The 12,032-nt window shown below is 50.4% G+C and overlaps 1 protein-coding gene across 2 annotated transcripts in view; it reads left to right on the forward strand.

The window, feature by feature from the left end:
• NLRP9 (NLR family pyrin domain containing 9) overlaps positions 1-6,248 on the forward strand; it is a 48,252-nt gene extending 42,004 nt beyond the window's left edge. Inside the window, exons 6-10 of one of the 2 annotated variants that reach the window (XM_032487499.1) lie at positions 500-670; positions 2,765-2,935; positions 4,228-4,398; positions 4,836-5,006; positions 5,947-6,248. In XM_032487499.1, coding sequence (XP_032343390.1) covers positions 500-670; positions 2,765-2,935; positions 4,228-4,398; positions 4,836-5,006; positions 5,947-6,079 — 817 coding nt within the window. In that variant the 3' untranslated portion in view covers positions 6,080-6,248. Of the gene's footprint in view, positions 1-499; positions 671-2,764; positions 2,936-4,227; positions 4,503-4,835; positions 5,007-5,946 lie in introns of those variants that run through there. The other variant, XR_004322826.1, reaches the window with a different exon arrangement.
• The last annotated feature ends 5,784 nt before the right edge of the window (positions 6,249-12,032 follow it).

Here is a 12,032-nt window from a genome sequence, read left to right on the forward strand (position 1 = left end):
AGAAAACGTCTCTAGCCCACGAGATGATCTTTTAAGCTTCATTCAGGCTCAGACCAGCGTTTCTCACCCTCAGAACTACTGATAAATAATCAGATGATCAGACTTACTGAAGCCCGGATCAGTCTCTGCCATGGGGGACCGTCCATAAATTGTAGGTGGTTGATCAGCGTCCTTGACTCCCACCCACCGGGTGCCAGTAGCACCCCTCTCCCCAGCCGGGACAACTGACAACATCTCCAGGCTTTGACAGATGTCTCTTCCGGGTCAAAAGTCACCCCGAGTCAAGAAGCAGTGGCTTGAACTCTTCCCTAACTTCTGTGGAAAACAGTAAGATTAATGACGAGTGTAATGTAATTATATTTGTGCTTTTAAAAAGCCCAGGACGTAGAGACTGACTTGGCAGGCGCGGGACTAGAAGCCGGGTTGCAGTCCAGAGCCAGCTGTGCGCGCGCCATCCAGAGCATCTGGTCACATCCCACAACACGTGTCTCCCATGTAGGCTGGGGAAGTGTGACATCACGGACCAAGCTTGCAGAGACATCGCCTCCGTCCTCGTCCACAACAAGAAGCTGAAGCTTCTCTCCTTGGTACAGAATCCTGTGAAGAATGAAGGCGTGATGGCGCTGTGTGATGCACTGAAGGACCCCCGCTGTGCCCTGGAGATGCTGCTGTGAGTGGGTCCGGGGGGGCGAGGGCTGGGGTGATGACAGAGGGTGCTCACGGACCCCGCTGCCAGGGCACTCAGCTCCCTGAGAGAGGCTGCGGGACGTGGACTCTCTAGTCGGACCCCAGCTGCTTCGCCACACCGCGAGGTGTGGGTGTCTTGTCAGCAAAACAGCAAACACACTTCCTTGCTCCACAGAGGAGCCATGAGGTTGGTTCCAGAGACATGAGACTGGCCCTTAGATGCCCGGCATCTGATTGGAGCCCAGTAAATCCTGGTCATCATAAAGAAGGATGTCCCTGTAGATACACTGGAGAGGGGGAGGGGACCGATCACTTTAAAGAGGAATTCATTTGATTGCTTTCAGGTGGGGGGCTTCCTATGTTCTAGGTTGTCCCTGGAACCCCCGTGTCCCCACCTCTTCCTTGCTGCTGATGTATAAGGTGAACTTCTTCCTCTGCTGGTCTTGGTTTGTCTAGTGAGGCTCCTGGAGGAGCTTAGTGTTAAATTTTTAAAAAGTACTGCAGTGCCTTAAAGTGGGGTGGGGATGGGGGGCAGGTACAAGAACAGCCAAGTCCATGGGAGCAAATAAGCCGTCCAGAAACAGAACTTCCGTGTGTGTGCGCGTGACAGGTGTGTGTGTGTGTGTGTACAGACATATGTATCACACTCACAGTGGCATTTACAGTAGAAGGCTGGAACACTGTTACTGAGATGACTTTTTAGATCGTAAGAGAATATTAACACTATAATAAGTTCCAGGAACGTTAAACGTTATAACCAAACTATTTAAAAAAGACACTCTGAACTATAAAGATTAGACCGAAAAATCTTTAGAGGTACAAAAGAAATGACATATTGGAAGATAAAAGGATTTATCTATGAAGGAACTGCCTGATACAATACAACAAATAGAATTAAAGTGTATTCAACAATCGGTCATTTAAATCAGCTATATTTACCTAAGAGCCCTTTAAAAGACATCATTTAACCTTTTTTTTGTTTTTAAACTTGAATCTTTATTCCTTAAAAAATGAAAGACTACTGAAGGTGCAAGAAAGTCACTAGTAATTTTAAAAGAAAAAATATTCATTTCTTTTTTGGTAATTTCACGTTTTGGCTTTTTTCTTTTTTTCTTTTTTTTAATTGAAGTACAGTCAGTTACAATGTCAGCTTCTGGTGTACAGCATAATGTTCACGCATTTAAAAAATTTTTTATTTTGAGTTAATTTTAGACTGGCAGAAAAGTTGCAAAAATAGCACAAAAATTCCCTTACGTTCCTTACCTTATTCCCCTTAATGTTCAACCCAATTTAATATTTTTAGTATTTAAATGTTTAATGCTCTTTTAAACAAATCTGCAAATTTAAAAAATATATACCACTTGGCCAGGATTCTACAAAACGGTCAAGTTTGTAGTATGAGTGGAAGCACTAAGTATTTTGCAAAGTAAGTTGGCTAATAAATCAAAAAACAAATGAAAAGTCTGTCAACAATAAACCTCAGAACTTGAAAAGAATTTTGATGCAAGGTGTTCATTCTGTATAACTTAAGATGGCAGAAAGTATAAAATTCCCATGGAGATTTTCAGTGAATGTACAGAGTTGTGAAACCATTGCAGATTGTAGTATGCAACCGTTAAAGTCTTAAAAAATATTTCAAATATTGGAAACAGCTTATTTCATTGAAAAACATACGAATTATTTGCCTATTGTCTGATCTCAAAAATTCATAGACTAGAAGGGGAAACGTTTACTAATCAAAGGCTTGTTCCTTCTCCCTGCCCGAGGTCAGGCGGGAGGGGCCGGCAGGTCTGGGAGTGGACGGGGATGGGGGGTGGCGAGCAGGTCTGGGAGTGGACGAGGGGGCTGGCGGGGGTGATGGGAACCGGACAGCGCCTGCCCTGTCCCAGGCGGGTTTGCAGCCTCTTCTGCCTGTGACTTGCCGTGTGACATCTGTCCTCCACGTCCTTCTGTATCTCCACAGCTGCGACCCCTTTTAACCCTCTCAGTTTTCTCGGTGACCGCAGAGTACAAGAAAGGTTTACATGGAGTTTCGCGGAGCTTGCGCAGGCGGGTGACGGTGTGCGTGTCTTTGCAGACTGACGCAGTGCTCCCTCACCTCGGCCGCCTGCGGCTCCATCTCCCAAGCCCTTCTCTGCAACAGATCTCTGACCCTTCTCGATCTGGGGTCAAACTTCCTGCAAGATGCGGGAGTGACGTCTCTGTGTGCATCGCTGAAGCACCCAGACTGCCCGCTCCGGGAGTTGTGGTAGGTCTTGCGGCGGCTGCCTGAGCGTCCGGGCGGCTGGCCCCCTGGGGGGAGCAGGAGGAGCAGAAGGCACGGGGCCCGCGGGGGAACGCGAGGCTGCGCGTTGGTCCCTTGTGGCGCTTCCGGGCGTGAGCAGTGGCTCGCTGACGGTGTCTTGCTAAAAGCCCATCAGGATTTGGTGGGATGTGCTCCTCCGGAGCTGGGTCTTTGTCCTCGGGAAGACGAGAAAGGAGCCCTGAGTGCCCTCGACTAGCTGTGTGAGCTAAGGTTCCTCGCCTCTCCCCACGCGCAACACCAGGGTAGCTACACTTCCCACCTCAGGACCGAGGCAGACAGCGGGGTGGGTAACGCAGGCAGAGAGCTAAGATCGGTGCCTGTCCGTAAGCAGCACACAGTGAAGGATCGGAGACGGAGGGGCAGTCGTTCCTTCTACTGGGTGAATAAGACAAAGTGGTAAATGAAACACCGTCAGCCCCGTTTCCGTGGAAGTCAGCCTTCGGGAGTGTCATCCACCCCCATGGACACACACACAGGTGCACGCACACACGCGTGAGTGTGAGGCTGCAGGTGTATGTACGCGGGTGTACCTGCCATGGTTCCGCAGCCTCGGCCTGATGGCGTGTCGCCCGAGGGTTTTTTCTCGTGGAGGGGCTGTCCTGTGCATCGCGGGGTGTTTAACAGCCTCCCTGGCCTCCACCCGCTGGAAGGTGGTAGCACCCTCTCCCTCCCTCTCTCTCTCTCTCTGGCAAACCAGAAAGTCTCCAGGCATTGCCCCGTGTCCCCTGGGGAGGGGAGCAAAAATCACAGATGCACATGTAACCACTGCACACACGTTACGTATGTACACGTACCAGACGGTTACATATGTGTGTATACGTGTGTCCAGATACACGCGTGCCCAGATGGACATATATCAGACTTCCGTGTACAGTGTGTGTGTATATGTGTGTGCATGCACACCCACCTGGTAGTGGGTGACAAGTGTTGTGGGGAGTCATGAGCTTGGAGGAGGCGGAGATACAGGGGTGACATTTGTGCAGAGACTTGGAGGCAGTAAGGGCGTGGCAGCCCCACCCCGCCTGCACCGAGAGCGTTATGACCGGCTGTCACAGGAGCAGAGGCCGGGGAAGAGGGGGTGCGGCCGGGCAGGGCGGGGGCGTGGCAGGGAGCCCAGGGGGCGGGGCGGGCGGAGCGGCTGGCCGTCCCCGTGGCTGCCGTCTCGGGAGGACCGGCTGTTTGTGCCCCCCTGACCGCGCGTCCGTCGGGGGCGCGCTCGCTGTGCTTCTCCGCAGGCTGGAGGGCTGCGGCCTCACTTCTGCCTGCTGTGGCGACATCTCCGCCGCTCTTACCAGCAACGAGAGGCTCCAGACCCTGAAGCTCGGGAACAACGGGCTCCGGGACGCCGGTGCGCGGCGGCTGTGCGCGGCTCTGCGGCACCCCAGCTGTAAACTGGCGAACCTGGGGTGAGTGTCCCCTGGTCATCTTTGCGGGAAAGCTTACCCGTTTCAAGAAGAGGAAAAGCCAGGGGGCGAAAGCAAGTTTAAAAACAAGGCTGCGGGACAGTCTGGTAAGTTAGACGCCACCCCCGGAAGCAGGGCTGGCTCAGCCTCGGCACAGCTGGCGGGGCTCCGCGGGCTCTGTGCGTGGCGGGGTGGGGGCTGTGCGGGGCTTTGGGGGGCTTTTGCCGTGTCTCTGGCCTCTCTCCGCCCCTGAGATGCCGGGAACACTCGCCATGTGTGTCAGACGTCCCCAGACACTGCCGCGTGCCCCTGGGGGGACACACTGGCACCAGTGGAGACCCGCAGGTCCCGACTGTGACGGCCCTCTCCAAGGCGTGGCGCCGGCCTCTCGGAGCGGCCCGCCCCCAGCCTACCTACCGCTGGTGGCTTCCCTGTTGCAGGCTGGGGATCTGCGAGCTCACGTCCGCCTGCTGCGAAGACCTGGCCTCCGCTCTCACCGTCTGCAAATCCCTGCGGGGCCTGGACCTGAATTTGATTAATCTGAACTACGAGGCGGCGCTGGTGCTGCGTGAAGCCTTGACCCACCCGGAATGTGACCTGCAGACGCTCGGGTGAGTGGGCGCCGTTGCCCTGGGTGGCGAGGGCCGGCAGAGTGGGGTTAGGCCCCTGCAGTCTGCCCAGCCCCGGCCCGGCGCGCGCTTGGGGCCGGGTCTTCCTTTGCTGTGGGGGGCTCTCCTGTGCACTGCGGGATGTCGGGCGCCGTCTCTGGTCTCTGCCCACATGTTCCATGCCTGTGGCACCTCCCTCCAGACATGGTGATCAAAGATGGAAACTTCAAGGTTGCTGAGGCTAGATTTTAATTGCTCTCACCACCAAAAGGAAAAAGAAGTCGTGTGACATGACAGAGGTGTTAGCTAACGCCCCGGGGTTATCGTTTTGCGACATATAAATGCATCAGACCAGCGCACTGCAACACCTTAAACTTCGACAACGTTGTGTGTCAGTCATATCTCAGTAAAATTTTTCTTGATTAATTAACTTTAAAAAAGAATACCCGGCACATCTATCTCCTAAATTTTTAAAAGTCTCCTGACATTGTCAGGTGTCCCCTGAGAGGCTGCTTTACTATAAACACCATCTCCTACATGCTTTGCCATAAAGACGCAGGCCCAGCTCACAGCTGGGAGGGTTCCGTAAAGGACCGAGAGGAGTCTTGCCCCAGAGCTGCATTCCCTGCAGGGCAGCTGGTGATACTGTCCTGGAACGTTCCGTTTGCACTTCAGGGGTGTGTAGTTGACATCCACAGAATGAATGTTAGAGTGCCTTCCACGTGCCAGGAGGACCCAGAGGACCTGCGGAGGGTGAACCAGACAGTTCACGTCCCCTTCCTCACCTGCTGGCCTGTACGAGAGACTAGTGTGTCCTCTGCACACTCAGTTCAACTCTCCCAGTCTCTTCTAGGAAGGAATGGAGAGGGAGCCGGCATTGGGGTGCAGAGAGGCCAACAATCACGTGTTACGTCAAGAAACTTTATTTTTTCTGCTTCCCCAGGCTGCACACATCTAAGTTGAGTGAAGACATTAAGATGCTGCTGATAGAGGTGGAGGAGAGGAAGCCTCACCTGACCATCTCACCCAGTCTCTGGGTGGAGGACATGAGCAGGGTCCGGGGGACAGCCGTCTGACGAGGCGCGTCCTGCACTCACCTTCTCACAAAGGCGTCTCCTCGGCCACCGCGGGCGTTTCCCCTCCTGGCGCGCCCCGCCCTGTGCCTTGGCATCGCGGCCATGTGGGCTGCGGTCGCCTGTCCTGCCCTGCAGTGTTGACTAGCACAAATACATTAAATGGCAAACACTTTGGGAAGCATAACTTTACTTTCTTAACAGACGCCTTGAGCGATAGGTGCGTGGATTGGGAAGAACCACCATCCTCTGACTCTTCTGAGGCAGAGTCACTGCTCGAAGGTGTCTCTAGGTTTTAGAATTGATGGTCACCAGGTCTGACTTCTCACCCAGAACGTTCACTTTTAGTTTGTCCAAATTTAGATTTGATCAGTCTCCTGGTCCGATAAAAAATCTGTCCCTAAGTGTCTACTTAGCATTAGAGTGTGCCATCCACTCCAGTGGTTATTTTTAAAAGCCAGTATTTTTTCCCCAAGTATATCTACACAGTTTAATTCCATGTTTTCTTTTTCAAACACACACATACCTCGCAGGCATTACTCAGCACTGCCTTGTTCTCTATTGTCTCTGCAATAAGTGACTAATGCCTTCCTGGCCCTGCATAGAATTTTATTTTTGTTGAGTATAATTGCTTTACATTTTCAGTAAACTTTACTCTTTAGGGACGTTTTCCATTCACAGCAAAACCGATAGGAAGGTACTGATACTTTCCACGCAGCCCTGACCCTGCACACACCCCTGGTTCATCCAAAGATCTGATGGTTCCCAGGGGTGATCCAGGCTGGCTGGTGCTGGCCTTGCTCCGCTGCCGTTGTTGGAATTGGTAAGCTTGTTCTAAAAATGATGTGAAAAGGCAATATATATATATGGCCTTGGAATAGGAGGAGTGGATTCTGTATCCCTGAACTGAACATATATATATGATATCCAAACCAACCTTTAAAAATTAGATGACTTGTCATAATTAAGGCTCATGTGATGCAGGGTCACCTCTTTATCTCCCTCGGGAAGTGTCTCATTAATGTTCCACCCAGTGGGCTAGGTGGGTTTTGGCCTCCTTCTCACTTTTAAAGAATTCTGTTGCTGTCTCTCTGTCTTATCTGTCACTTTCCACCAGGGTCCTGTATGTAGGTCCTGGAATATTGCTTCTCAAGGTGAACCCTCCAAGTAAAGGGCAGCCTGGCTGTCCAGTGAGGGCGGGGCGCAGTTCTGTCTGGGTGATGCGGGCAGCGCGTCACGATCGCCCGCGGAGGCACTGTGGACGCTAGGGAGGCTCCCGGATGCGCAAGTGGGACCAGCGAGCTTTAAAAGGGACAGACTGCAGGCTTGAAAGCTGAGGGCACCGTGTAGTAAGAATTGTGGCGCTTAAGTCAAGGGAGAGGCTCCCACCATAGGTGTCAGCCGGGTTCTGGAAACACGAGAGCGCTGAGGAAAATGCCCGGCGGGAAATACTGTTTATAGTCGAGTCGTGTGAAAGGGCCCCGGGACTCGGACCTCCAGTTCGCGCCCCACCACAGATTACAGCTCTGACTTTGAACTTCCCCGAGGAACTTGGAAACTCTCTGTGCCCTCTGCTCAGCTGCTCCCGCAGGCCTGCTCAGTAATTGCCAGGAGCTGCCACTAATCCCAGGAGTGGACGAGGGCGACTAGCCCTGAGGGTCAGATTGCTCCTCACTGGGGACGCCCCAGAGTCTCCGTGCAGAAGTGTCACCTGTCCTACAGATGACATGACTGGCTCCTCTGTGGGGAGATGAGATCCAGGGACCCTGCCCCTATAACTGTGGCCCATCCTGGGTGACACTTCCCTGCACAGAGCTGTGGGGCCAACACGCAGGTGAGTGCTTCCTTGTGTTCAACCTCAGGGCAGAAAACGAGAGAAGGGCTCTCCCGCAGGAGGGGAGCTCAGGACTGGGGCTGTGAGGTGTCACTGGGCAGGATAAGAGCCTTGCTCTGCACGGTCCCCTTCATGCCCTGGGTGGGCTGGGCGTGGTGCGGGGGCGTGTGCAGGGCAGGGCCGCTGTGGTGAGACTCAGTGCAAATTGTTGCATCCTTGTGTCCCTGAAAATAGGAGAAGAAAGGCCAGGAATGGGGTTCTCTGTGGAATCTGAGCCATGCCTTGTATGAGAAGAGCCACTGAGCAGCTCAGCCACATACAAAACTCCCTGCTTATTTCCTCAGCCCTATAGATGTCTAGGCTTGGCTGTGACTACACAGGGACAATTGATGTGCAGAGTTTGGGTTATACCTTCAAACTCCTGACACATCAAATATGGTGCATTGACATACACTTCTGTGTACAAACGGGTATCCACAGGGAAACACATTCGGTGGTATCACGAAATTGTGATCTATTTTTTTCCTCCCTGAAATCCTACTGCAAGAGGATGCAGTTGTGTCAGTATTCCCGCAGAGAATTCACAGGTAATTTTCCTCTGTGTGTTCTGTACTGTGTGCGAGAGAGAGCAGTGCTTTGTGTGTGTGTTTGGCAACAAGAGGAGACAGAAAAATATTTGAGAAAAATTCTGTTAAATTTCAAGTCTCAGGATTAATGACACTGGTTTTCTTTAAAAAAAAAAAAAAAAACATTTTTGGTGGGTGGGTAATCAGGTTTACTTATCTTTCAGAGGAGGGACTAGGGGTTGAACCCAGGACCTCACGCGTGCTGAGCAGTCACTCTACCACTTGAGCTGTAACCCCCACACCTGACCTGGTCTTTCCCTGTTACATTTTAACATCCTCCCCTCACATCCCTGGTACTGATGGATAATCACAGCAAACATTTACTCTAGGTTTTACGGCTACTACCACAGGTACAAATGCCGTATGGAAACGAACTTTGTTCCAGCCACTGTGATCAACAATTGGTGTGAAAAGCACATTTTGTGTTCACGCCAGCCTTCCTCCCTGTGCTCTGTGTTCACTGCCTACTTCGCTTTTTCTGTGAGGAAAGAGAGAGAGGGGGGTGATAAATAAAATTCCCTCAGTGGGACTAAGCTGACAAATGGGTAAATCTCGACACAAAACAAGCTGTCTGGTCAGAGGCTGGAACTTGACAACCTGTGCAAGGTTTCCACCTACTGTCCTATAACCATCCCATATGACAAACGGGGAGCAAGGCTTTGAGACTTCAGGGTGTTCTGATGTCCCTGCCAGTGAATGAGGAATTGAGGAGAAGCTCTGGTGAAGTGAAGCCCAGGCTGATGGTTAGAAGCTGTTCACTGTGCATCTTCCTGCGTTGTCTGCATAGATTCTCACAAGATAAACCCAGTTTTCCTGAAAAGGAAGGAATTTGGGTAACTCTGGGAATTTGTTTCAAATTCTTCTCGCTTCCTTTACCTAACGATGGCTTCTGAACCCAACAAGAATAATACCAAATACTGCTTCTGGGACGGGTTGCTCTTTTAATCAAATACGTCAACCTTTGTGTCCAATCTGAGGGAGACGTTATTCACCTGTAAGGGCTCAGATCAAACGGTCACATGATGCTCTGTGCTATGGGTGACTTTGAGCTCAGGGCTCCAGCCTGACACTGGTTTATAAAAATCCAGATCAAAGGGAAAAATCAGACAAGACACAAGAACACAGAAGTTAATGAAACGTAAAATAACCTGCTCATAATGTTTATGTTTCAATGTGGACAGTGAGGTTGCTCAGAAAAAGCTGCCGAAACCTGACTTCTCAGCAGGTCGGTTCTGTGGAATTAATAATTAAATGTCCTTGGCCAACGAGCTTTTCTAGTCCACATGGAATAGCTGAGAGCATCTTACGGTCACGCCAAACATTCAGAAGGCTATGATCTGTTGGGCGGTATTTGTCATCAGTCACTCTGATGAACGATGCTGAGGGTTCTCAAACGCTGATGGCTGATTGGCAGTTTTAATGAGTTAGGCGGCCTCATGCTCCACACCTTAGTTTGTATGTTTGATTCATTGCTGTTTTTAATGCATTATGGATGCTCTGAATGCTCACCGTGACTTCTAAGGGAGGCACAGTGTCCCTGTCTCCCTCTCACTTACTCATTCGCTCAGTACATATTATTTAACACTTACTAGCAGTCATTCATATTTTTGAACAAGACAGGCACGGTTCCTAAGCTCAAGCTACCTTACATTCCGGTAAGGAGTCTGATTAGAAAATTAAGTAGAACCAGGCTCGGGGAAGACGGTTCTCTAGCTCCTCGGTCTGCCATCTTCTCGGTCTGCTGGCTTTCCAAATAAAGTCATTATTCCTTGCGCATCACCCTCAAAGCAAGTAAGTAAAACTAAATACAAAATAGTGTGAAATGTGGTTGGTGTCTGTGATGTGTTCTCCAGCTTGAGCCCCTGCTGTGGAATGTGACAGTGTCTCCCTCTTCGGGAGAAGAAAAGGCCAAGGACCCTTGTTTGAGGTCCTGTCACCAGGAGGAGTCTTCATGCCTGGACTGGCAGAGCCTGCTCATCCCTGCAGTGACTCGGAAGCCCTCTCTATGTCTGGTCAGAGCAATGTCCTGCAAGCCCCGTGGGAAATGACTCTGAAAACCATCTTTGTTCTCCAGGTGGGGGTTGCAGCTCTGGCCAATGTCATTCTCCTTTTCCATAACGTCTCTCCAGTCTTGCTTGGACAGAACCAGAAACCCACACATATGATTCTCAGCCACTTGGCCCTGGCCAATCTCCTGGTACTTTTTTCTGCTGCGATTCCCCACATGATGGCGGCTTTTGTTCTGAGGAAGCCCCTGTCCAGTCTTGGGTGTAAGCTTGTCTATTTCATCCGCCTCTTGGCCCGCAGCACCAGCCTGTGCTCTACCTGTGTCCTGAGCACCTATTAGCTTGTCACTCTCATCCCCAGGACAGTGGAGTGGATGGTGCTCAGAGGAAGAGCCCCTAAATTCATTGGTCCTTCCTGTTGCACCTGCTGGATGATCAGTGTCTTAATGAATGTCTATATTCCTGTGACAGTCACGGGTCCACAGAAGATAGGAAATGACACTGACACCCAAGGGGATTGGTTCTGTTCGTCCTCAAGTCCCAGTGCCGGCGCTGTCATCCTGTGGTCATTTCCTGATGCCGTGTTTATTGGCCTCATGGTCTGGTCCAGTGGCTCCATGGTGCTTCTCCTGCAGAGACACCACCAGAGAGTGCAGTACATTCACACCCTCACTGGTCACCACAGATGTCCCCCTGAGACCAGAGCCGCCCACACCATCCTGCTGCTGGTGGTCATTTTTGTCATCTATGTGCCAAATTCTGTTTTTACTTTTTATATGGCTGCATTTTTAGATTCTCATCTCTGGTTAATGCAGACCTCTGATGTGTTGGTTTCTTGTTTTCCCACTGTTTCCCCCTTCCTGCTGCTCCTTAGGGATCCTAGACCACCCAGGTTCTGGTCTTTTGTTGTCAGAGATCATGGTTGAAGTGCTAAAGGTGTAGAAGTCAGCTTCAGTACAACCTTAATCACTCTGCTCTGTCACTACATTTCTACATGACTCTGCATCTTTGTTTCTCTCCTCTGTCTCCGGGAAGTTGCAGTGCTACGTTGTGGTACAGAAAACCACTGCTGTTCACTGGCTTGCTTCCTATTTGAACCTTGCAGAGTTTTCTCACATGACTGACCTGCAGTGAAGTTTATGGATTGCATGGATGCAGTAATATGACAGAGGGGAAAGAAGCTGCCATTTTTACATTTTCACTTGAATATTTAGTTTTCATATTGAAAAACAGAAATGGGGATTAAATTTTCTCTTGGTCCTGTTTGGTTTTTTCTCTTTGTGTTTGCTTTTGCCTTCTTGTGGCACAGTTTGGAATTTTTATTTATTTATTATTAAAGTATAGTTGATTTACAATGTTATATTACTTTCAGATGTGCAACACAGTGATTTGATATGTTTGTAGATTTTGGTCCATTTAACAGTATTGTAAAATACTGGCTATATTCTATGTGCTGTACATTATGTTCTTGTATCTTACTTATTTTATAC

Source organism: Camelus ferus, chromosome 9 (assembly GCF_009834535.1).
Source record: "Camelus ferus isolate YT-003-E chromosome 9, BCGSAC_Cfer_1.0, whole genome shotgun sequence".
Classification (NCBI taxonomy): domain Eukaryota; kingdom Metazoa; phylum Chordata; class Mammalia; order Artiodactyla; family Camelidae; genus Camelus; species Camelus ferus.